This window comes from Cydia pomonella, chromosome 10 (genome assembly GCF_033807575.1).
Source record: "Cydia pomonella isolate Wapato2018A chromosome 10, ilCydPomo1, whole genome shotgun sequence".
Taxonomy (NCBI): Eukaryota; Metazoa; Arthropoda; class Insecta; order Lepidoptera; family Tortricidae; genus Cydia; species Cydia pomonella.
The window spans coordinates 20234649-20259710 of NC_084712.1; the positions used below are offsets into that span (position 1 = coordinate 20234649).

At 36.6% G+C, this 25062-nt stretch overlaps 2 protein-coding genes across 4 annotated transcripts in view; both read left to right on the forward strand.

The window, feature by feature from the left end:
• The window catches only part of LOC133522367 (brain-specific angiogenesis inhibitor 1-associated protein 2), a 380180-nt gene that overhangs the window by 334456 nt on the left and 20662 nt on the right, over positions 1-25062 (forward strand). For all 3 annotated transcript variants that reach the window (XM_061857686.1, XM_061857684.1, XM_061857685.1), the window contains one exon: positions 17072-17147. In XM_061857686.1, coding sequence (XP_061713670.1) covers positions 17072-17147 — 76 coding nt within the window. The remainder of the gene's footprint in view (positions 1-17071; positions 17148-25062) is intronic.
• Positions 18770-20328, forward strand: LOC133522352 (uncharacterized). Its single transcript, XM_061857670.1, has 2 exons — positions 18770-19143; positions 19326-20328. The coding sequence occupies exons 1-2, from the start codon at positions 18915-18917 to the stop codon at positions 20321-20323; spliced, it is 1227 nt and encodes a 408-aa protein (XP_061713654.1). The 5' UTR covers positions 18770-18914; the 3' UTR covers positions 20324-20328.

Consider the following 25062-nt stretch of genomic DNA (forward strand, 5'->3'; position numbering starts at 1 on the left):
TTTTAGCTTTCAGCGCGCTGGTAACACTGCAACCTTGTAATCATGACGTATGCTCAAAGCAATCGACATGTTGGCATTGCTAATTATTCCAAGCACCGCTCACTATGTAAACAACTATCTATTTTCACAGGTTCTCTTCCTTTGGCAGTCGAGTTAGTTGCAATATGGCCGGTGAATTTAATTAGTAACCTTACCTACCGTTTGTATTAGCTCTCCAATGTGATTGTGAGTTTAATACCCAGATTCAAAAGAAACCATCACACTAATTGCAAATCCGTAAAGGCAACAGCGTTAATGAAGAAAAAGACGAGTGCAGCGTAAAAGGAAACATGAAAAAACTCTAATGCTGCAGCGAATAGTATAAATCATTAATTCCGAAGTTCGAACTCTTTTGTAAGGAGTATTTGTTAAGTGCCACGTCGGAAACTTTGAAAAAAATTAAAGTTTTTCAAAGAGAATCTGAGCGGTCGGCACCGGCTGCGTTCATTTGAATTACGGACCGCCTTTTGTAGTCAACTTCATTTAGAGAACTCAGGAAGACTCTTTTATTTTCCCCGTGAAAGAACTTTAAAGGTGCATTGTTGAATCTGTAACAAATTGCACGCCGTGATTGCGTTAAAACTGCGCCCAAAGCGGCTTTCTTCGATCTTATTGGAGGAAATTAAAAATGCAAAGAATGGTTCTAATTAGCGCTCAGGGGTTTATTTAATTAAACTTCCCTTAGTCTTTGATATATGCAAAGGGACGAGGAAGTTGACCCCTGTAGCTAATAAAAAGGAGGCAAGTTAAAATTTAACATTTGCAAGCAGATACTTTTAAAATGTTACTGACATTTACATATATTAATAATATAGATGCAATACTAGGTATTAATTAGTCATATTTATGAATATTATGTGTGAAAATAACTTTAATCCACAGCAAATGCGAATGAAGCTTTAATTATAATAAAATGGAATTAATAGTTCAGTTCACATGCCAAATGCATATGCTCCTTGATAACTTCTAAATAACCGTATATTTCGGTTTATTTTATCCTCCAAATGTAGGACTGAGTAGTGTTAAGATAACGACTTCGTATTATTCGATTGCTCAATTAGAATAAAAATAATTAACAAAACAAAAAAATACCGTTTTCGTTCCCATACAAAAACTACCGGTTTCCGATCTCTGTCCCTGATATTGAAAGAATTATTACAAAGTTTCAACAGCCTGGATTGTATCTTCAAACTGTCTAGGTACCTATATAAATTCCTTGGCGTTAGTTTGATCCTTGCCGAATACAACACAACCCTTTATATAATAGTTTTTACACATTATGTATAATCAAGACCAAAGGCAAACGCTATCAAAAATATCACACGGAAACTACGGTTCGTGTCATCCACGATGACGTGAAGATTTGCCAAATCTAACCTTTAATCACAAGGCATGCGTCTTCGTGAATGACACGATCTAATAGACTATGTTTTCAAGAGCAGACCCCAATCAATACCTTCAAAAGTTAACGTTGGCTCGGTAGAAAAAAAACATGAAAACGTGACATTTTTATTTATGTTTAGTTATATGTATACTATTATTACCCATCATACCATAGCAATATAATTTTAGACCGAGGGATCTGATGAAATTTTTTTGTGCGTCGCGCCATATCTTTTGTTTTCTCGTAGTTTGCTAGCTTTACTGCACCTTAGGCAATTTTGATCTTTCTTTTTGAACATAAAGAATTTAGACCCAAAGAACATGGTATAACATTTCTATAAACAAGTGTCATCAATAATTAATATGTATTACCTCCAGCCGGCCACAAATCAAAACTTGCCAAGACAAACGCAATTGAAGACGTGAGTGGATGAACGTGCTTTGTACGTGGAGTGGATGAACGTGTTGCAGATTCTGATTTTATGCAATAAATATGGTTTTGAAGATATTATGAATAGCTTCATACTTTCAGATTTCATGCTTTGACCATAAAAGCCTTAAACCCAATTGATGAACATGTAATGTACACTAAACAGTTACAGTCTCCGTGGATGAAGGTGCTAAGTGCGCAACTTAGCACGTTCTTCCAATTTTACTCCGTTGACATGGAAGAACGTGTCTTGTTTGTATTTGAATCATAGCATCTTCATCCATATCGAGATGTATTTAATTTCACATAATGTAAGAGTAAAAAATATCGCTAATGAGATGAGGTTATTCAGGAGAATAAACTAATACTTTTAACAGGAGTTAAAAGTATTTGTGACATTATCTATGAAAAGGGACCTTATTGTCTTTGGCGCTTATGCGGCACTGCGTAGCGCGTCTTTCTTTATAATATCGGAGCATCGTTGATAATGGCGTCAGCGCCACCGACAATAAGGTCCCTTTTCATAGATAATGTCACATTTGTTTATTGAACCATGAAATAGGTATATGACTATTTCAAAAACAAGTTTCAAAGTAATGTAATTTCGGATTTTTAAGCGAAAACAAGAGGATAAAAGAATACTTAAACATTTGACACCTTCATGCACTGAATTGATTTACTTTATGAGTGAATTTTGAACGTGTATGAAGGTGTTATGTAACTTTATTCATAAAATAAAATGTATCTTGTACTTATAATAATGATTATATTTATTTTTCTATCAGTATTAATTTTTCACAAAAAAAAAACATCGTTGATCGATTGTTAATTTTTTTTCACAGATTAATCTTTATTGCAATTTACTCAAAATCATGTTTTTGTAACGTAGCACGTTCGTCCACTCACGTCTTCAATTATAATTTGACAGAAATAAAGATCCATAATACAATGAACAGGAGGCCCTTTTTATATGCCTGGGCGGCTAGAGAATAAAGTAGAAATAAACTCAATAATATTATAATAAATCCGTGTTTGTCGAGCTCGTTAATGAGCTTATTACTCCATAGCATTCAACATGGCGGTTTATAATGAATCGGCCGCAAAGGATTTTATTGTGGTCCGCTTCCATTTGCGGTCGTATTGGGAATTAACTTCAAATTTGAGTGGTATCTGCTATGGACAGTTTTAAAGAATTTAACGGAATTAATTTTTGTAATATAAATTACCTACACTGAAAAAAAAAGATCTACCAAGCACACAATAAAGTCATTTTCATTTAGATTACTGCTGTATACAATATCAAAAAAATGTTTGAAAACCAGTAACATTAACTGATCGAACATTTCTAAGTATTGAAAAAAACGAACAGTTGCTACATTTTAGCTACTCAAAACGGTGAAAATTACTGTTATATTCGAAAGGCTCATATGGAACTGTTTAAAGCATTAAACGTTAATACAATTTCAATTGTTTTTAATGTTTTTTTCTCTGTGTATTCGCCGATAACAAAGGCGGACTTAACAAACAATATCTATACTACATTTCTATATTATTTAAGCTTCACGTTAAAAACGTCAAGTGTATACAGAAGGAAACCCATTTCAAGGCAAGTATGACCGAGTCAACAGTCTTGCACCGCTATTGCACTGTACAAACAGTCCCCGTGAAGTGGCAACAAGTGTTCGGTCTCGGCAACCGCCTGGGCATGTTATATGAAAGGATTATGACCATAGCTTTATACTATGAAACACACGGTACCTATAGCTACACTATTCCTGTAAACTTTTCACAAAAGCTTTACATTAAAACCAACCAAACCAAGTCAACCGTCTCAAACGTCGGGGCATGTTTAATGAAAGATGGAAAATTATCATTGCTTTAATGTTTTGTTCCGTACCAAAAAGGTACAAAATATCGTCTAAGTAGTGAATCGCTAAACATCTCGAGAACTACTTAAGCTATCGATTTGAGGGCTCCTCTACATGATGGGCCAGCGTAGGCCAGCCTAAGGGACGCAGCTATGCGGTGGTATGAGATAGCAATATGACTTACTCCCTCTAACGCATAAATGCGTCCCTTGGACTTGAAATTAGGAATAGATCTGATATGAACAAAGCTAACCCAGACAGACACTTTAAAAGTATTTTTTTTCATTAACTATGGAAAATACCCAATATGAATTGCCAAATCAATCTATTAATTTAAAACATAAAAGTTTTTTAATATTGATATGGTCACTATAAGATGTTGTTAGGTTAGCTAATTACATAACTTAGGACAGAAGGTCCCTTGAGTAGGGACTGAATAAATTAACCGACTTTGTATTACATCTCACAACTTTTTACGGTAGAAGAACTGAGTTGCGAGACTTGTTTTTTTTTAAAGTTATGTTTTTGATGGCATATATATTACGGAAAAATATAATGAGACCTATCCTGGTACCCACTGTAATGATACCTGGTAACTTTTTTTTGAAGCAACAAAAAAGAAATGTTTTTTGTTGCTTCAAAATAATGCAGTCTGCAATTTAACCAACTTTTACGTGTGTTTATTACACTTTGAGATTACAGGAAATCCCTTCACATGATAGAGAATTATGCTCGAAAAACCGGCAATTTTCCGACAGATGGCGCTGTACATAATTATACTTGATAATTAGTGTACGTAGCTTCAGATAGGTACCATAGTTAAAAAAACCGGACAAGTGCGAGTCGGACTCGCTCACCGAGGGTTCCGTACTTTTTAGTATTTTTTGTTATAGCGCTCACAGAAATAGACCATCTGTGAAAATTTCAACTGTCTAGCTATCACGGTTCGTGAGATACAGCCAGGTGACAGACGGACGGACGGACAACGCAGTCTTAGTAATAAGGACCCTTTGGGTATGCAACCCTAAAAATAGCGAATTTATGTTTTTCATACAAAACATGGTTTTACTCTGTTTCGTTTGTTTTATAAGCTATCTAATCTAATTACACACATAGATATACCTCATGTCATTGTATGTGCAAAGTTTCATTACAATCCAACACGTAGTTTTAAAATGAACTCCCTTTGAATTGTATGGGAAGGTGAAATTCGGCCGAGCTTGCTGCGGGCTCTTTAAAGTAATTAAATAAACTGCCCATTCTATTTTATTTACAGTACCGTAAGACAAGTTCAAATTGCCTGGTGTTTGTTGGTGTTGGCTTGGAGCCATAAAATCGAATACCCTCCCAACTAATATCTACTAGGGGACCTATTTAGAGTCATTAAATAAGATAACAACTTGATTTTAATATTAGTGCGTCAGTACAACAAATACATCGCATTGGTAAACGCCAGTTACGGAAAGAGAGACCTAAGCCCTCCTACGTGTACACGTTCAACGCAGCTGGCCAAATTTATTGTCACGCGTGCTATTGAGTATTTAAGACCAAGTTCGGCCTGCCCAGCCACATTAGGGCTCATGCTAGACAACGTTCATAATGTTTATTACGACAAGTAATTAGTTTAATATAATGTAATTGATAATTTTAATTTAATTTATTTGATAATTTTAATGTAATTTAATTGATAATTTTGATTTAATGTAATGAATAATGTTAATTTAATTTATCCGTATTTTTAATTTAATTTAATTCATATTTTTATTTTATTTTTTGTAATTTATATGTAAATATTTTGATTGTTTTGTGTTTTTGTATTACCTATGGATATAAATATCAAATGCCGGGTAATTATAATAATAACTAATATAATAAATAAATAATATATATCGGACATTCTTACACAAATTGGCTAAGCCCCACAGTAAGCTTAAGAAGTAAAATTACATTGTACGCCTGACAGGCAAATTATAGCGACACTACCAAAATATCTATTATTATCTGTACACCTATAATTATGCAATAAATGATATCTTATCTTATCTTAAGGCTTGTGTTGTGGGTACACAGACAACTTATGACTTAGAAAACACCCATGACTCGTGAACATATATCCGCGCTCATCACATAAATAAATGCCCTTACTGGGATACGAAACCAGGACCATCGGCTTTAAAGGCAGCGTCACTACCCACTACGTCAGACCGGTCGTCAAATAGCTAATATCTGCTAAACCAGAGGCTCTTCATACCTTAGCAACACTTACGCTATGCTACGCTTTTCAAGGCATCTTGCTTACTACTGCTATAGTTTGTGTCTTCCACGATGACGCGCAGGTTTGTCAAATCTAACCTAATTACACGACAATACAAGTCAAGGCACGCGTCTTCGTGAATGACACGTTCTATACAGTAGAAAGTGCTTGTAGTTTAGTAGATTTTTCATACCCCGCGTTCGAATTTACCCCAATGCACCATATACAAAGGTGTCTTTACTATCATTATCCTCGATATACATTAAATTAAGTGACTTCTTCTTCTTCTTCTTCTGGCCTTATCCCATTTTTATTTGGGGTCGGCTCTCCTAATCAATTTTCTCCAGTTATATCTGTTCCGGGTCGTCGTTGGTCTATATTCTTATTCTCTAGGTCTTTCTTAACTACAGAAATCCATGTAAGTCGGGGTCGTCCACTCTTTTTCGGTTCTTTCATACATTCCAGCACCATTCTAGTCCTCCGGCCTTTTGATTTATTTATTATTGATTTATTCAAGTAACCACAAAATGTAACAATACAGGGCTAGCCTAAGACATTACATTTCTTATAATTAAGGTCATTATAATTATATATGTTAAAAAATACTAATAAAAATAAGCTACACGTCATGTCATAAAATACATTAAACATTTAAATAATTAAATCAGGTCAGTAACTCGCATATTTTTAAACAATCTTTCTCAATAACCGTCCAGCCGTCCGCAAACAAATCGCAGGAGTGTTGCACAGCAGCGAGCTTATTGAGCGTGTGCAACGCTCGACAAACGGGCGAGTTGCGCCGCGAGACCGTGCGGGCGGGAGGGACCGCGAAGAGGCGCAGGCGGTCAGCACGAAACCGGGCACGCCCGTCGTGGACAAATAGTCGACATGCCTCGCCAACTAACTCAGGACAGTCCAGACGACCGCGCAGGATACGAAGCACTGTTACCAGCTGGTCGAACAGTCTGCGCGTCGCTAGTGCATTGTATCCTAGCGCACCCTGCAAGTAAGCCGTCGGATACATGAACGGATAGTACCCGTACATTTTCTTGAAGAGAGTACGCAGAAAACATTTTTGAACCTTCTCAAGCATAAGCCGTCTCGTATGGGCTCCATACGCACGAGCTTGCTTCGGCCTTCTCATGACATGCCCATACCATCGGAGTCGTGTTTCTGTTAGCTTGTCCTGTATGGGTCTTATTTTGAACGAGCCTCTGATGTAACGGTTCGGTACTTTGTCCATGAGTGTCACTCCTGCAGACCACGTAAGCATTCGCATTTCAGCGACATGAAGTTGGTCGGATTCTTGCTTCTTGAGAGGCCAACATTCTGCACCATATAACATTGCTGGTCTGACAGCAGTTTTGTACACTTTGCCCTTTATGCGGATGGGTATCCTCGGGTCACAGAGTACTCCTGTAAGCACCCTCCACTTTTGCCAGCCCGTACTTTTACGATGCACTACGTCGTTGTCAATGTAACCGTCATTGGTTATATTATTACAACAATAAGTATAATACTTAGGCAATAATTAACGGTTATTTTCATGTAAGTAGATACAAGTTATTTCAATGTTATTGGGTAATACTCAGCTATGCAACCTTATTTAATAGCAAGGTCGCTGTTCGGTTATGTATGATTTTCTTTTCAAATATTGACATTGATTAAGTGTGGCATTGACGTATGTCCAATGTAAACAAATCACATGCTATTTATTAGTTTTATTACTGATGGTTTTTTTGCTTACTTGGTAGAGGTAAGTAAGAAGCCTCAAAAATATCTTGAAAAAACTTATTTTTTTTTCTTACTTAAGTACACATCTTTTAAAAGACTTATCAAAAAATTTAAATCTAGAATAATTTAACTTAAACAAAAAGTATTACTTTCAGTATGTTCTCCTGTATAAAAAAATGAGCAGAGGCTCATTTTGGGCCACTTCGTATAGATCGTGCCATTCACGAAGACGCGTGCCTTGTCTCGTAATCTCATGTTATTAAAGGTTAAATTTGACAAATCTGTGCCTCATTGTGGAAGACACGTACTATATAAAGCTATGTTGACGTACTAATAATAAAAACCTGACAAATGCGAGTTCGACTCGCCCACCGAGTGTTCTGTACTTTTTAATCTTTGTTGTTAAAGTGGCAATAGAAATACATCATCTATGAAAATTTCAACTGTCTAGCTATCACGGTTCATGAGATACAGCCTGGTGACAGACGGACAGACAGACGGACGGACAGCGGAGTCTTAGTAATAGGATCCCATTATAACGCTTTGGGTACGGAATCCTGAAAACAAATTGGAATCATATTTTTGTTCCCCAAATTCGCTCCGTGGTGGTAATTATCATGTAGCTACAAAAGCCACTTAATTACATTTCGTAACTAACTCATATATTTGTAACTAACTACACTTATATTTGTATTAACGATGTAACGTAAACTATAATTACATTGAAATCTAGGCATAGCGCTTATAAATTGCTTGAACATAAATAAGTATAAAAGCAACCTTCATAGATTATAATTTGTATAATGAAACTATATACCGTTATGTTATTTGCAGTTAAAGGTATTTTATATTAGTTAAAGGTATTATAAGATTAATATCTATGATTAATGTTTATTTTGTAAACCTTACAATTATAACTGTTTATTTTAAATGAACTATAATGCAGATAACGGTATTTGTTAATGAGTAACCTCATTATAGTAACGCCCTATCAGTACCTTTAATATGTTTAAATTCAACAAACTGTAATAAATAAGTCATATTTAAACATTGTATAGATAATTATAATATTTTTCTCAAACTTGCAATGAAATGTTGACATGACTTACTTCAAATTAGGTCCAGAAATCCTACCTATCCGGTGCGATGAGTGAAGATGTAAAGGAATTTCATACAGCCTTACACACCTAGGCCTGTAAAGCAACCTTGTTTTGTTTTTAAACGTCAATTGTGACACAATTTCACATTCGTCTTGGCATTAGACCATCAAATTAGTATATTCGTAATTACTTCGTAAGTAGTGTGTAAACCTACGAATAAAACAAATTGGCTAGGCACTTTTTTTATTGCAAGTTAGAGAAAATCACTAAGTATACAAATCTCGGCAAGAAACGGAATTACCGGCCGCGTATCCCTATTCGTCTATATCCACTTCGCCTTCGTTCCTCGGCCTCTAAAGTAATGTCCTGTATAAAAAATACTTTTATTCCGCTACATATGGGATAACTAGTTGAATTATTGACCCTAAGACTGATAAATCCTGATTCAAAGCTTGTTAACAGTAGATTGCTGTCAACCACGTTCATATATTGTGAAATATATCCTTTACCTATTTATTGTTACCCCATCTGTCCCCAGTTTCGTCACATAATAACTGTACTGGAATAAGCTCAACATTATTATATTTCGTGTCATCCACGATGACGTTCAGAATTGTCAAATTTAACCTTTAATAACATCACCACACGACTCAGGGCAAGCGTCGTCGTGAATGACACGATCTTTACCTATTGTCGCAATAATATAATCAAAAATGTTTACGTCCCGTTAAATACGTTAACGATTTCAATGAGCGACAGTCAATCATCATTTATTCAAGGGGTGTCGTTCATGACAAACACTCTAGTCTTCTTTTAAATAACTTATCCGTCCCCATGTTTTGCTCGTTCGATGCAGATCTCCAAACTCACGGCTCCCAAGCGGGCGGAAAGCAATTTTTCACAAGATTCAGATGTACAGTCAACTTGAAAAGGATCAGACTATGAATCAAAATTTAATTTTTTGGTACCTTCATGTGCAGATCCAGCCAGCAGAGTTTTTGAAAAGTCGCAGCGCTTTTTCAGATCATAATAAGGTTGTCAATAAATTTATTGGCAATCTTAAGGCCTTTCTGTAGGTTTTCATCGGTTTGGAACATGATTTCCTAATTTTATGTAGTATTGGATATGACAGGCCTAAAACGCACCTTAAAAATTTGTAATAGTGTTTGCATAAAAGCTAAAAATTGAAAATGGTTCTAAAAATGTTCAATTTTATTTTTGATCGGAGTCATCGATTACTTTTTTTGTTAAAACCTACTACAAATAACAGTTTAAAACATGATATCCGCGATCCCGGACACGCACAGCCGGCTCGCTCACGGTTACGCCCAGTGACAGTGAGAGAAAAACCTGAACCACTGAGCTTTAACAAAAAGAGATTAGTCTCTATTTGTAGGACAATTATACTGTGTCAGACACTTTTTTTAATACTACGTCGGTGGAAAACAAGCATACGACCCGCGTTATGGTAAGTAGTCTCTGCAGCCTATGTACGCCTGCAATACTGGAGGAGTGCGTTGCAACAAGCGCTTTGTCGACCCTAACACTCCGCTCCCTCGTTGAGCTCTGGCAACCTCAGCGGCAGGAACACAACACTATGAGTAGCTTTTGAACGCGAACTATAGAATAGAGATATATTTGGCCTAATGGGTGATCACCTTGCCTATGAGCCGATGGTCCTGGGTTCGAATCCCGGTAAAGGCATGTATTTGTGATGAGCACAGGTATTTGTTCCTGAGTCATGGATGTTTTCTATGTATTTAAGTCTGAGTAGCCACAATACAAGCCTTCTTGAGCTTATCACTCAATGAACTACATAGGTATATCATTGATCCACTCACATAAATAACTGCCTATTGCATAATAATTGTACCTATTTGGTCATTGAACCATTATTTTAATGAATTATTTAAATTATTTTTAGTTTTTTTTCTGATTTATACCTAGGTTAAGAAAAAATGACATGTAAAATGTTGAATTTTACCAATAAATTTCTGATTCTGATTCTGATTATCGTGGGACTTAGTCAATTTGTGTAAGAATGTCCCTGTAATATTTATTTATTATTTATTTATAGTTTTATTTGAAAAAGTATTCCAGGGTATTTTGGCACGTTGTTTCCGCTACTATTGACGCTGACTGTACATTTTAAAATAGCTAACGCCTTATGTCGTAGCCTCGCTTATTGCTCGCGTCGGCGACGTAAATCTTGAGGGTCCGTGTATAGCTTGTCAGGGCCAGGGGTGAAAAATAGATGCGCACTTACAAAAATTAAACAGAGAGGGTCGCCACGATATTGGAAAAAAGAATTAATGGTGCATTCGCTTTTTGATTGCGTTATGTTTATTAAGGCGTTTGTGAGGATCGTAATAGGAACATTTTTTTACTTTTTTTGTCGAATTTATTCTTTTGTCAGATTTTGATAAAATTTAATAGGTTGGAAGAGCCCATCATTATGGTCGGAAAGTCAGAATGTAAATTTTCGTAACTCAGTGGAAGATTTTGTAGGACATACGGCCAAGTTGCGCTTATGTTGTTCAAGGTCGCATTTTTATCACTTGTCACTTTCACACTTAGGTACTTGTTAGAACGTGACAGGCATAGTGATAAAAATACGACCATGCTACAGCCGCAGAATAGATAGATACATTCTTTATTCATACCCACAACATACATGGCATCAAAACAAATAAAAAAGAAAAGTGTAAAATAAAAACATGCAAACTTAATTTAATAAAAAATCATTTTTTTTGTTAATTAATACGCAATGTGTCGTGGCACAGAAAAGGGGCTGACTCAGCATGATGATGCAGCAAGCCACATCGCTGGTATTCTGCCAGTACCTTACACAAAAATTGGGACTAGGGACCTATCTACCAAATGTTATCACCAAATCTGACAAAAATTAAAAACGACAACGAAATAAATTTTTATTTTTGACAAATAGCTACTTCAAGTTCAGGGCCATTATAAACCGTATAGTAGTAATAAATAAATAAATAAATAAATATTATAGGACATTATTACACAAATTGTATAAGTCCCACAGTAAGCTCAATAAGGCTTGTGTTGAGGGTACTTAGACAACGATATATATAATATATAAATATTTATAAATACTTAAATACATAGAAAACACCCATGACTCAGGAACAAATATCCATGCTCATCAAACGAATAAATGCGCTTACCAGGATTTGAACCCGGGACCATCAGCTTCGTAGGCAGGGTCACTACCCACTAGGCCTAACCGGTCGTCCAAACAGTAATAAAACAATGTTAAATATTTTTTTAATATTGAGTTATGTTTGTTATCAGATGCTACTATTCCATGTGATAGAATCGTATAACAGAGAATCACATTGTGAGAGAATCATCAGTTGATTTGACGTCGACGCGAAAGCTGACAATTTAACATACCGAATAATGTCCTTTGTTTCTTTGCGATATATTTAAGGAATATCCTCAGGGCCTGTAAAAAGGCTTGTCACTGTAATCTGAATTTTTATTTTCACAGATCTAAATTGCATTCGTCTTGGCATATTTTGGGAGTTACCTGCTTTTAATACAAAGACAAATTCAAACCCCATCAAAAGAAATTGGCAATCAACTTGGGTGTCTCAATTGACACAACCCCACTAGTTACCGCCTTCGATCTTAATTACTAACAATATAGGTGATAAATACTGTTAATTACTGCAATCTACATACCTATATATAATCAGGCCTATTTCTTGGCGGGGTAGGCAGATACCACAAATTTGTAGTGCTTTCTGAAATTAGCAATGAAAAAAATGAAGTCAAGTTTGTTTTAATCGTAGGCTCGTAACAGCTAAAACAAACTACGAATCTGTACTACTATTTGATGGACAATGGTTAAGTGCCAAGAAGTTGTCACAATTTAACGTTTAAAAACAAAAGATGGTTGCTTTACGGGATGTGTAAGGCTATACAAATTCCATAACATAACATCTTCACTCATCGCACCGTTTTCGGACCTAATTCGAAGTAAGCCATGTCAATGTTTCGTTGCAAGTTTGACAAAATAATTATTGACACTAGGCCTATAATAAACGTTATTAATTTTTACTACAATTCAAACCTCAACTCAGAGACAAGTTTGTTTTCGCCGTGAATGATTCAAACAATTCGTAATGTAATACAGGCTTTATCCCATCCTCTTTATTTGGGAGGCACGTAGCAAACGACATTTGGTACCAAATTGCCTCGGGCAGGCTCGTGCCGCGTCTAAGCCACCCTTTCTCGCCATAACGTGCTACGCACACGTACGACATCTTTTTATATAATCTTTTTATATACCGGAATACAATCTAGTATTGAAATTCATAATATCATTTGAAATTGGTACACAGGTTAGCTTTTACGATTTCGACGCGTGACTTGGAAGAAACGTCTTTATTTTGTTGATTTTTTCGATATAGCCGTTTTTATTTTAGTGCCAATTATCTTAGGGGAGTTCGAGATACTTGCCTACTTACGTGGGCGAAGACTTGGACAATTGTATAAAAAGTACTAAAATGAAATAATTCCTTTTTTGCACGTTTTATGACGTAAAACGTCATTCTACAGGTTGTTTATTTAGTCCCTGCAATATGGCGAATGGCGAAAAAAATTGGCTGTTTCATACATTTTGGCTGTCTGACCTTGAAATTTTCTATGGAAGAGTAATTTTTTTTAGTGCTTTATTTTGATTTCGGTTTTTTTATATATATTAGGTTTCAAGTATCCTTATTGGTCAAATCTTCCGGACCCTGCACCTTCCTAGTTGTCATTAGTATAAACGTAGTTATGCGTAAAAAGCACTTTTATTATGGCTATCCGCATTTTCAACCATCTTCCTCTAGATTTAAAAGCGCTAGATGGAATTATGTTCAAACGGAGGCTTAAGAACTAGCTAATCAATATAATATTTTATGATATTAATGAATTCTTTGCAAATTATCAGTTACCTATTTATGTAACAGTTTGTCAAGCCATTTCCGTCGGTGGAGAGGGGCTGCGGGTTTCAAAAATGCTACATTCAAACGCTAAATTCAAATATTCTATTAGCCTCCGCACCTAGGAGAATATTTGAATTTAGCGCCTTCTTCTACTGGCAGAGTTGTTTTACCGGCTATACCTATGTACTTAAGTTTAAGCTTAGTTTTAGTATATGTAGGTTACCTACCATAATAAAATTGTACGCCCTAGCAGGCAACTGGAAACATGTAATGTAAAAAAAAGACCACCTTTGTATGTACGTACACAGTTATACAATAAAAAAATATTCTATTCTATTATATTCAATTATATGTAGGTAGTACCTATTAATTTCTCAATAATTATAAAACTACAGAAAAAAGACGCACAGAAAAAATACTTTTATTGCACCCCTCAGTATAAGATGCAGCTTCAGTGCCAAAGCATGATATAACACATACAAATTTTGCCGTAAGTACAATATATGATGTAATGATTTTGATTACCTAGCTTAGCTTATAGCCTTAGCTTATAAGAAGTCACAGCGGTACGATACCGATCTGTAAGTGTCAAAAGGGATGTTTTTGGTTAAAGAAATGTCAGTTTTGACACTGACAGTTCGATATCGTACCGCTATGACTTTAAACATGGTTCGAATCGGGCCATAAGATTATATCAATACTTTACTAATATCTCTGTACTCATCTGTACTCATCTTTCATTCTTATAAAAAAAACTATATACGCAGCAACATTTCTACAAATAACAAACTATAGGTACGCTGATAGTTTATGCACATAATACCATCTTTATAAAATTCGCAATATTCCCATTTCAACACGAACGTTGCGTCTACAAACGCGGCTTGACTTGGCTCGTTCCGAAAACACATTAACACGTACTGGGGCCCCACGTGGCACAGACCACTGGATATTAGGGTAAAAAGGAATGCATTCGCTTTTTGTAAGGCGCGTGTATTGGGCCATTTGGCACGATTTTCCGTATCGCACATTAACGTAAAGCGCGCTCCGATAAAGTGTTCGGTGCAAATAACTATACCATTACGTAAAACATCTATCGGGTATTAATAGAACAAAATAATACCGTACACATTAACTTTATGTACAAACTAAAACTGATATGATGACTTTATTGGATGTGTGCACACACTGGTCGATAATTTTATGTTCGTCAGATTACACTACCTTATCGTTACTTTTTTCAAATTACGCCGTTTTATAGAGTTACATAAAGTTATATCCACGTTTAACTACCAAATCCTTTTTAACCCAAAGTAGGATATTGAGGCTTTTAAAAGGCTTAGAAACTTTATTACGGCTAAATTAAGACGAAAGTAGAGGACCCGCCCAATATCGCCTTTTCATACAAACGTAATAGTCCTTATTTTCCTCTATGGATATTAACATTATTGGAAACATTTTTACACAATTTGTTTTATATCAACCACAGCTATGCCCCTACGTTTGATTTTATACAAATTTTTAATTTTTATAAGAGTTAGGAGCATTTCAAAATTAGTATGTAATCATTTTGGGTCCCAATTTTTACAATAATCAATACATCGAAAAAAGTCAAACGTACGTGCATAGGTATGGTTAGTATGCATCAATGTATGTAAAAATATTTTACATAATGTCAATATCTAGGGAGGAAAATGGGGATTACGTTTGTATGGAGAAGCGGCCGTACCCTTTCTTCTTAAGCGTGTCAGGATTATTTTTTAAATTTTGTGTTAGAAGGATTATGCTACCGGTACCTTTACCTAATTTAAAAATATGCCTCTTTAAAGACATTTACTTCATCATCATGATGTAACCACTACCAAATCCTTTGAACTCAAAGAAGTAAGACGGTTAAAGCCTCTAAAAATCCCTAGAAAGATCCCTACAGCTGTATTTAGCGTTTCAAGATGTTTTAAGTAATATTTGTGGAATGCAAGCTCGGCCCGACAGGTAGCCGCACCTCGCCGCAGCATCCTTGAGAGGCCACATTCCGTCTGTTTACGGTGTAGGCCTCATTTCAACTGCAATTGCAAATGAATGAGACTGTGTACTGCGTAGGTTTGATTAAAATGCCTATTAACGGTGATTTCTGTTAATATCACTTGCCTACATAAAATAAATAAATAGCATATGACATTCTTTCACAGATTGACTAAGTCCCACAGTGAGCTTAAGAAGGCTTGTGTTGTGGGTACTCAGACAACGACATGTATAGTAAACAAATACTTTTTTTTTAAATACCTAAATACGTAGAAAACACATGAGTGTGTGTGTTGTTGATATTTGTTTCCGAGTCATGAGACATCACAAATATCTGTGATCATCACACAAAATACATGCCCTTTCCGGGATTAAAACCCAGGACCATCAGCTTCACTACCCACTATGCCAGACCGGTCGTCAAAGTTCGTCATAATGAAAATCACAGGAAGGATTATGATAACTTTCCCGGCTTTTATGTTTCTTAAACTTGCAAACTTTTATGTTTGTGCCACTGAATCGATTTCAATTAGATATATTTAATTATTTCGTTTCGAAATAAATGAAACACGTGGAAACTGTCCAAAACCTGATGTAAACGACAGCTACACTATTCATGTTTTTTTTTGTTACTACTTAGGGGCTTTTTTGGTACCCACAGACCCATTTTGTTTTTGATATAAATATTTAACAGCTCATATTTTGACGACCGGTTTGACCTAGTGGGTAGTGACCCTGCCTACGAAGCTGATGGTCCCAGGTTCAAATCCTGGTAAGGGCATTTGTTCGTGTGATGAGCATGGATATTTGTTCCTGAGTCATGGGTGTTTTCTATGTATTTAAGTATTTATAAATATTTATATATATCGTTCTCTAAGTACCTTCAACACAAGCCTTATTGAGCTTACTGTGGGACTTAGTCAATTTGTGTAATAATGTCCTATAAATATTTATTTATTATTATTATTTATTTATATTTAAGTTGCATGATTTCATGCTTCATAAGTATGATTTAATAAATAATAAGATAAACATTTTGGTATTCAAAATACAAGAACTCCTAAACTTTTACTATTTGTTTTGTTACAATAAATATACTACTTCCTGATAGAAAAAAAAAACAACACAAACCATTGAACCATTGAAAAATTTATCTAATTTGCAAATATGTCGTAACACCGTTTCACAAGATGGCCGACTTTATTCAATTGTTCGCTCCACTAACAATGAATTGACTGATTGGTTTCACTCGGTTACAAAACTTCGTCTTTTTGTTCCAGAATATTTTGGACAAGTTCAATCCTGGGGCTCGGCAGATGATAACGGCTGGAAAGGCTTATTTAAAAGCTTTACATGGTAAGTTCTTTTGTTTTTATTACATGTTACTACATAGTATGGAAGGTGGAGATAAGGAACGAAATCTCCATGTACCAAAAAGTGTCATCAAAAAACTTTAAATAGGTGGCGCTACAATACCTAGAGTACTTGAACAAAAAGATGAAATCATAGACAGCGCAATTCACTTCGTCAATAACGCCTTAGGTTCTTAGTTACTCTAGCGCTACTCTGGAGAGATTTGGAACTATTATTTATAGCTGACAGCTGGACACTTTTGCAACAGTTCTACCATAAGAGATGCCACTCCTCTTAATTCCACACTCCATATAACTTAGGTATAGTTTATGTCATTCGCGACGACGAGTGCCTTCGATCGTATTGTCAAGTTCTTAAAGGTTAGATTTGATAAATCTGTGCGTCATCATGGGTGACACGAACTATATTTACAATACCACAGTTCGCGTGAGTCTAGTTGTAACCTCTGGAATAGTAATTATACCTATGGGATCTTTCTTTAACCATTACATCGATTTTTTTTTTTTTTTTTTTTTTTTTTTTTTTTTTTTTTTTTTTTTTTTTTTTTTTTATGGTAGAGGAGGCAAACGAGCAGACAGATCGCCTGATGGTAAGCGATTACCGCCGCCCATGGACACCTGCAACACCAGAGGGGTTGTAAGTGCGTTGCCGGCCTTTGAGATGGGAGTACGCTCTTTTCTTGAAGGTACCTAGGTATTAGGTACCTATTATCCGGTCATATCATCAATCCGGTTGAACTTGAAAATGTATGCTTTTTTTGTTAAAATTAATAGCTAATTATGCAGTGAACTAACGTCGAAGTGTGCAGCTAAGGAAGAATTAATTTCGAAACGCGTTTAATCATTCTTTATTCAACACCCAGCAATCCATTGTGGCTATTTTCAAAATCCAGCTATCACTTTACTTAAAAAAAACAAACGAATATTATTTATATTTCTAAATTTGGTTAACGTGTTTGTGGTTGAGCTTAGTAAAAAAAAGCTCAATATGACCTACATACCTAAATATTATCGCAGAATATCTTGGCTCGAAAAAACATCGTGTTTATTTCTAGTTAAACATATGATACTCTGACGAAGGCTTCTTTCGTGTTGGCAGATCTGACGATAGTCGCTTCTGTTGTTATTTATTATTATTAAGAGCCCATATTGTCCCACTGCTGGGCAAAGGCCTCCCTCTTATTCTTCCACGTGTCCCTATCCTCAGAAATCTCCCACCAGTCTCTGTCAAAGGCATCAAGCTCGTCCCGACATCTCCGACGAGGTCTGCCGTGACGCCTTACAATTTGTAGGACGTAATGGGTGGCTGTTCTGGCCCACAGAGCATCCGGCATACGACACATGTGCCCTGCCCAGTCCCATTTGAGCTTGGCGGAAGTTTCAGCTACATCAGTTAATCCAGTTTTGGAGCGTAGTATTGTATTTTTAATGAAATCGGTTAAAGCAGTCGATTGATGCAGTGGCTTTCGTAAAAAAACCGGCCAAGTGCGAGTCGGACTCGCGCACCGTATAAACCTATAGGTTTATAAGTAAAATTTCTCCCATCACGACAATCGAGTCATATCAATTATTAAAAATATTTTTATTATATGATGTAACTAATTATGTTTCACAGCTTCATTCTTTGCGATTTATTAGTGTTTACATATTGTAGTAGTATTACCAAGCACTAACCTTGCACGGTTTGTTTAAAGATTTTTTTTTTTTTTTTTTAACTGGCAACAGTCGTTGTCCCCACCACCAACCCAACATGGCACTGGTGCAGTCCGCCATTCTTCATTCTGTATTTCCGTGCTCAAGCCTTCGCACGCGTCCCAAGTCCGCCGCAACGAAATCTTTCAACATGGGCAAGAGGAAAGAAGAGCTCCGAGACGACGAGATACGAAGAAAAATACAAAAATTGGAAAATAAATTGGCGAAAAAACCCGCTAGGCGTCGAATTATATACTCATCATCAGATTCTTCTGCAGAATCAGACGGTAAGCTATGACTTCTGCGGATGCGTATTGCTAAAAAACAACTATCATCATGCTACATAATTAAAATGGATTAGTGATGCGAGCAACCAAACCGGGTTGTCTTCGTCACATTTATGTGATACGTCACTGCTAGCAGGGCAGGTACTGTCACTAAAAATATTAAAACCTTTTCATTATTGCAGACGACGCAAATCAAGTTGCGGCACGCAAAGTAACTGCAGTGGCCATGGTCCACTCGCCAAACTCGCTTCGTGTCACGCCGCCACGTGCCGTCTCACCGCCGTCGCCGCGCTCGCCGCAGGATATGCCGTCACCCCCGGAGCAGTCGACGCCAGCTCAAACTGACACCGAGACCGAAGTACCTAATCCAGAAGAACAACAACTCGACGACGAGATTTTGTCACTACTGGGTGACGCCCCAAAAAGTGACCATCCATTTGGGCCACCTATGCACAAAGACATTGCCAACCGATGGCAAGAGATACTTTTGAAGGGTTTAGACAAAGAGACGAAAGAAAAACTGTTAAAACAGTATGTGATCCCTAAAAACTGTGACATGCTTTTAGCCCCCAAACTAAACCCCGAAGCAAAGGCTGCTTTGTCAGACGGCTCGGTAAAACGTGACTTCTGTATTATGCAAAAGCAAAATCAAGTGGGCGTGGCCCTTGCTGCCCTGGCTTCTCTTACAGAATTAATAATTTCAGGAGAGAATAATAAGCAAAAACTTCTTAAGCCCCTGAGTGACGCATGTCGAATTTTGTGCGATAGTCATCACAGCGAAACAGCGACGAGACGTCACTTTGTCTTAACCGCAACAGATGCCGCTCTCAAAGAAACGTTGGTTGAAGCAGAGAGAGATCAATTTTTGTTTGGCGAAAACGTGAGCGAGAAATTAAAAGTAGCCAAAAGCATCCAAAAAACCGGGGAGTCATTAAAACAACAACAAAAGTCAGTTTTTAACAAAAATAATTTTATTGCAAACAAAAGTCATTTAAACTTCAAGCCGTATCGCAGGACGGACCACAAGCCAGGCGCCAGCACGGCGCGCACAGCTCGCGCACCTCGCGCACCTCAGCGCTACCAGCCCAGCGCGAGCAGCTACTCGTACAATCGCCGGGCGCCGGCGCCGAGTCGAGCCCGCTCGCCGCCGCCGCGACGCACCACCCACTATCGGAGATAGACTACGAGGTACGGTACGCTGGTAGACTTCGGTATTATTATAATGAATGGACTAAAATAACTGATGATCCAGTCATTTTGTCTTGGCTCAAAGGTTATTTAATACCCTTTACTTCCACGCCTCATCGCTCCGATACCCCTCGTGTCTACCCTAAAACTGACCAAGAGCATCAGGACTTTCTTAAGTCAATAAAATCATTACTAGAGATCAACGCGATTTCAAAGTGTGATCACGTTGATGACGAATTCATATCCACAGTCTTTCTGGTGCCTAAACCGAATGGCGACAAACGCTTCATATTAAATTTAAAATGTTTAAATAAATTCGTAGATACTAAACATTTTAAAATGGAGGATTACCGCACTGCGTCTAAATTCATTACCAATTACTGTTACATGGCATGTGTAGATTTAAAGGACGCATACTTTTTACTACCCGTTCATGAATCCCATCGAAAGTATTTGCGGTTTGTGTATGACAATATTTTATATGAATTTAATTCCTTAGCGTTCGGTTTAAGCTCTAGTCCGTATGTGTTTACTAAATTAATGAAACCCGTAATGGAATATTTAAGATCACAAGGTTTGCTATCAGTCATATATTTGGATGACATTTTTCTAATTGGTTCTTCATACTCTGAATGCAAAACTAATGTTAACATAACCAAAAACACTTTAGAAAGGCTTGGTTTCTTACTAAACTTCGATAAAAGTTGTTTGGTCCCAAAAATGGAATGCAAATTCCTAGGTTTTGTCTTTGACTCCCAAAACATGATTATGAAACTTCCTGACACTAAAAGAATAAAGATTAAAGAAAAGTTACAGGCTTTGTTAAATATCCATAGGTGTACACTACGTGAATTTGCAAGTTTTCTAGGTCTTTTAGTGTCGGCATGTCCAGCAATTCAATATTCGTGGCTTTACACCAAGGAATTTGAATATTTCAAGTATTCATGTTTATTAAATAATCCTAGTTACGAGCAAAGTGTAGGAATACCCACAGCATTAAAAAATGACATGTTTTGGTGGCTCAATAACATAGACCAGGGTTATACTCCTCTGTGCGTAGAAGAATATAAATTAGAAATATTTTCAGATGCGTCTAAGACTGGCTGGGGTGCCTATTGTGATCATAATAAAACCTACGGCCATTGGAAAGATGATGAAATAAATTTACACATTAATGAGCTAGAAATCAAGGCTGCTTTCTTTGCACTTAAAAGTTTTGCAAAGAACCTAAATGACTGTAGAATTCTTTTACGCATTGATAACGTTACTGCAATTTCCTGCATTAATAGAATGGGCAGCATTCAGTTTAGACATTTAAATAAGATTGCCAGAGAAATTTGGGAATGGTGCGAATGTCGTAAAATATTTATTTTTGCATCTTACATTAAGTCAAACGAGAATTATGAAGCAGATTCACTGTCACGTAAAAAGTTTAAAGATATTGAATGGGAATTGAATGATTATGCATTCAACGAAATAACATCAAATTACGGGTACCCGGAGGTTGATTTGTTTGCTAGTCGTCACAACGCTAAATGCCCTATTTATGTAACGTGGAAAAATGATCCCAATGCCTGGGCTATAGATGCATTTACGATCTCTTGGAAAAATAAATATTTTTACGCATTTCCACCATTCGCGTTACTAGCTAAAACAATGCAAAAAATAATAACTGATAAAGCTGAGGGCATAGTAGTTGTACCGTATTGGCCGATGCAACCATGGTTTCCGTTATTTAAAAAACTAACTGTTTCTGAATGTATCACTTTCGAGCCTAATGCTAAATTATTAATATCTCCTTTCAGGACGAGCCACAACCTATACAAGACCCTCAAATTGGTTGCCGCGAAGCTTTCAGGCAAGCATTACTGAAAAAGTCCCTATCGATTGGATGCATAAATATAATGTTAGCCTCCCTATCAGATTCTACATATAAACAATATGACGGATGTATTAAAAAGTGGATATCCTATTGTAATATTAAAACGGTTGATTATACAAATCCATCTGTTCCTCAAATTGTTGATTTCTTAACAGAGGTGTTTGATGCCGGGGCACAATATGGTACGATTAACAGCTACAAATCTGCTTTGTCGTTAATATTAGGTGAAATTGTTAATCATGAAATAATAAAACGTTTTATGAAAGGTGTTTTTAAGCTTAGACCTTCAAAACCCAGATACAATGTAACATGGGACCCTAATATTGTCTTAAATTACTTGTCACACAAATGGCCTAATGAAACTCTAAGTTTAGAAATCCTGGGTAAAAAATCTCTAACTTTATTAGCCTTAGTAACAGCACATCGTGTGCAAACCCTCTCTTTAATAAAACTAAGTAATATCAAGGTCAACGTTCCTGTCGATATAACAATACACATCCCGGATTCTATAAAAACAACAAAGCCAAACGCCTACCAGCCTATTTTACGTTTACCGTATTTTGACACACGTCCAGAGATTTGTCCAGCAAGGTGTCTTGAAGCGTATATCAATAAAACAACAACACTTCGTAAAGAACACGATTATTTATTTATTAGTCATAGACGGCCACATAATAAGTTATCACCACAAACACTCAGTCACTGGATAAAAAACACTCTTAGCTTCTCTGGAATAGACACCTCCATATTTAGTGCCCATAGCACAAGGCACGCTGCTACTACTTCGGCTAATAGACTTGGAGTCTCCTTAGATTTAATTAGGAAAACTGCAGGCTGGACTGATTCCTCCTCGGTATTCGCAAAATATTACAACAAAGAGATTATTGTTGATCCCAATCAATTTGCGATGTCTGTTCTGTCGTCAAATAACCTGTAATAATAATTAAGTATAAGAATAAATATGTCATTGATTATAATAAATAAATAAAGTACTTGTTAAGATGTTAATGGTTTCAATAAATTGAATAATAAATACATACCTTACTGATTATTATTTTTTAACCCTTTTGTTTCATATTTATTAATTTATCTCTGAACATCCTACAATATGTAAACACTAATAAATCGCAAAGAATGAAGCTGTGAAACATAATTAAAAATCAAACGAACTTACCAAGTGAAGTTCGATGATAATTATGTGAGCAGCTTCATTCGACGCGATTTATGCATACCCTCCCAAATATATATAAAAAAAAACCCTACCCTATAAATATGAAACAAATTGCTATAAACAAAATGAAGAATGGCGGACTGCACCAGTGCCATGTTGGGTTGGTGGTGGGGACAACGACTGTTGCCAGTTAAAAAAAAAAAAAAAAAAATCTTTAAACAAACCGTGCAAGGTTAGTGCTTGGTAATACTACTACAATATGTAAACACTAATAAATCGCGTCGAATGAAGCTGCTCACATAATTATCATCGAACTTCACTTGGTAAGTTCGTTTGATTTTTAAAAATGTACGGTTTTCGCAATTTTTCCTTTATCTGTGCCATAAGACGTTGCTTCGTACCTACCAAATTTCAAGATTCTGAGTTCACGGGAAGTACCTCGTAGGTTTTGATTCCCTCGCAAGTGTCGAAAACTAGCGGAAATTTGCGGCATAAACGGCTGTATCTTTTGATTGCGTTGGCTTAGAAGTTTGATTTTTTCACAAATTCTAGGGACAGTAGACCTGAGTATTTGATATAAATTCCAGCTTGATACCTCTACGCGTTCCTGAGAAAAAGGGTCTTGACAGACACATAGACGGACCGACGGACAACAAAGTGATCCTATAAGGGTTCCGTTTTTTCCTTTCAAGCTAAAAACGGCCATACTAAAATATGATTGTGCCGGTCAGAAAATATTATCAGCGCCTGACGACATCTAGGCAGGAGTTAGCGCACGCGCTGATACAGTTAAGATTAGAATTGTATCGCCTTAGATTAACAGCGCAATATTAAGATAGCACATTGTGTATAAGCACTAGGGTAACTGCTATAGTTATTGGCCCTTGCATAGCAATTAGTTACTTTACAAATCAGAAAAAAAACAAGGCAAAAGAAGTATTATTGTTAAGAATGGCCGGGAGTTATTAGAGAATAAATTGTGACCTCGGACGGCAAGCCGTCCCACTTTGTCGCTTTTTTTTTTTATACTACGTCGGTGGCAAACAAGCATACGGCCCGCCTGATGGTAAGCAGTATCCGTAGCCTATGTACGCCTGCAACTCCGGAGGAGTCACATGCGCGTTGCCGACCCTAACCCCCTGCCGCCCCTCGTTGAGCTCTGGCAACCTTACTCACCGGCAGGAACACAACACTACGAGTAGGGTCTAGTTTTATTTGGCTGCGATTTTCTGTAACGTGGTTTTCTGTAAGGTCGCTTGCCATAAGAACGAGATTTGCTTGTATCTATAAACGAATTACCTGACAAGGCGTCCTTATGGCAAGCGACAAAGTAGCGTTTTGCCGGCCGTCGTCACAATTAGTCTAAACCTACCCTTTTATTAACTAAGCCGCTGCCCCTAATGTTAAAGTAACACACAGTATCTAGAATACTTCCAGGTAACCTCAATTGTTAACTATTGTTGAATATCTTACCTATATAAAAATTTCAATCATTCATCGGTCGACATTTAAAAACAATGAAGTCATAATGGAGTCATCATCAGTTACCTATCTGATGTTAGATGCTCGAAGATAAAGTTTTTGCCATCTGTAAGTTAATGATAGATAAGTGCCGGTTAACCGCAATATTAATAACTGACTTTTAGTAGATCTTATTTCCTTACAATATGGTTCATAT

Coding starts and splice junctions, on each gene's coding strand:
- LOC133522352 (XM_061857670.1), top strand. CDS start 18,915: ATGGCACTGGTGCAGTCCGCCATTCTTCATTCTGTATTTCCGTGCTCA. Junction 19,144..19,325: donor TTCTTCTGCAGAATCAGACG/GTAAGCTATGAC, acceptor TCATTATTGCAG/ACGACGCAAATCAAGTTGCG.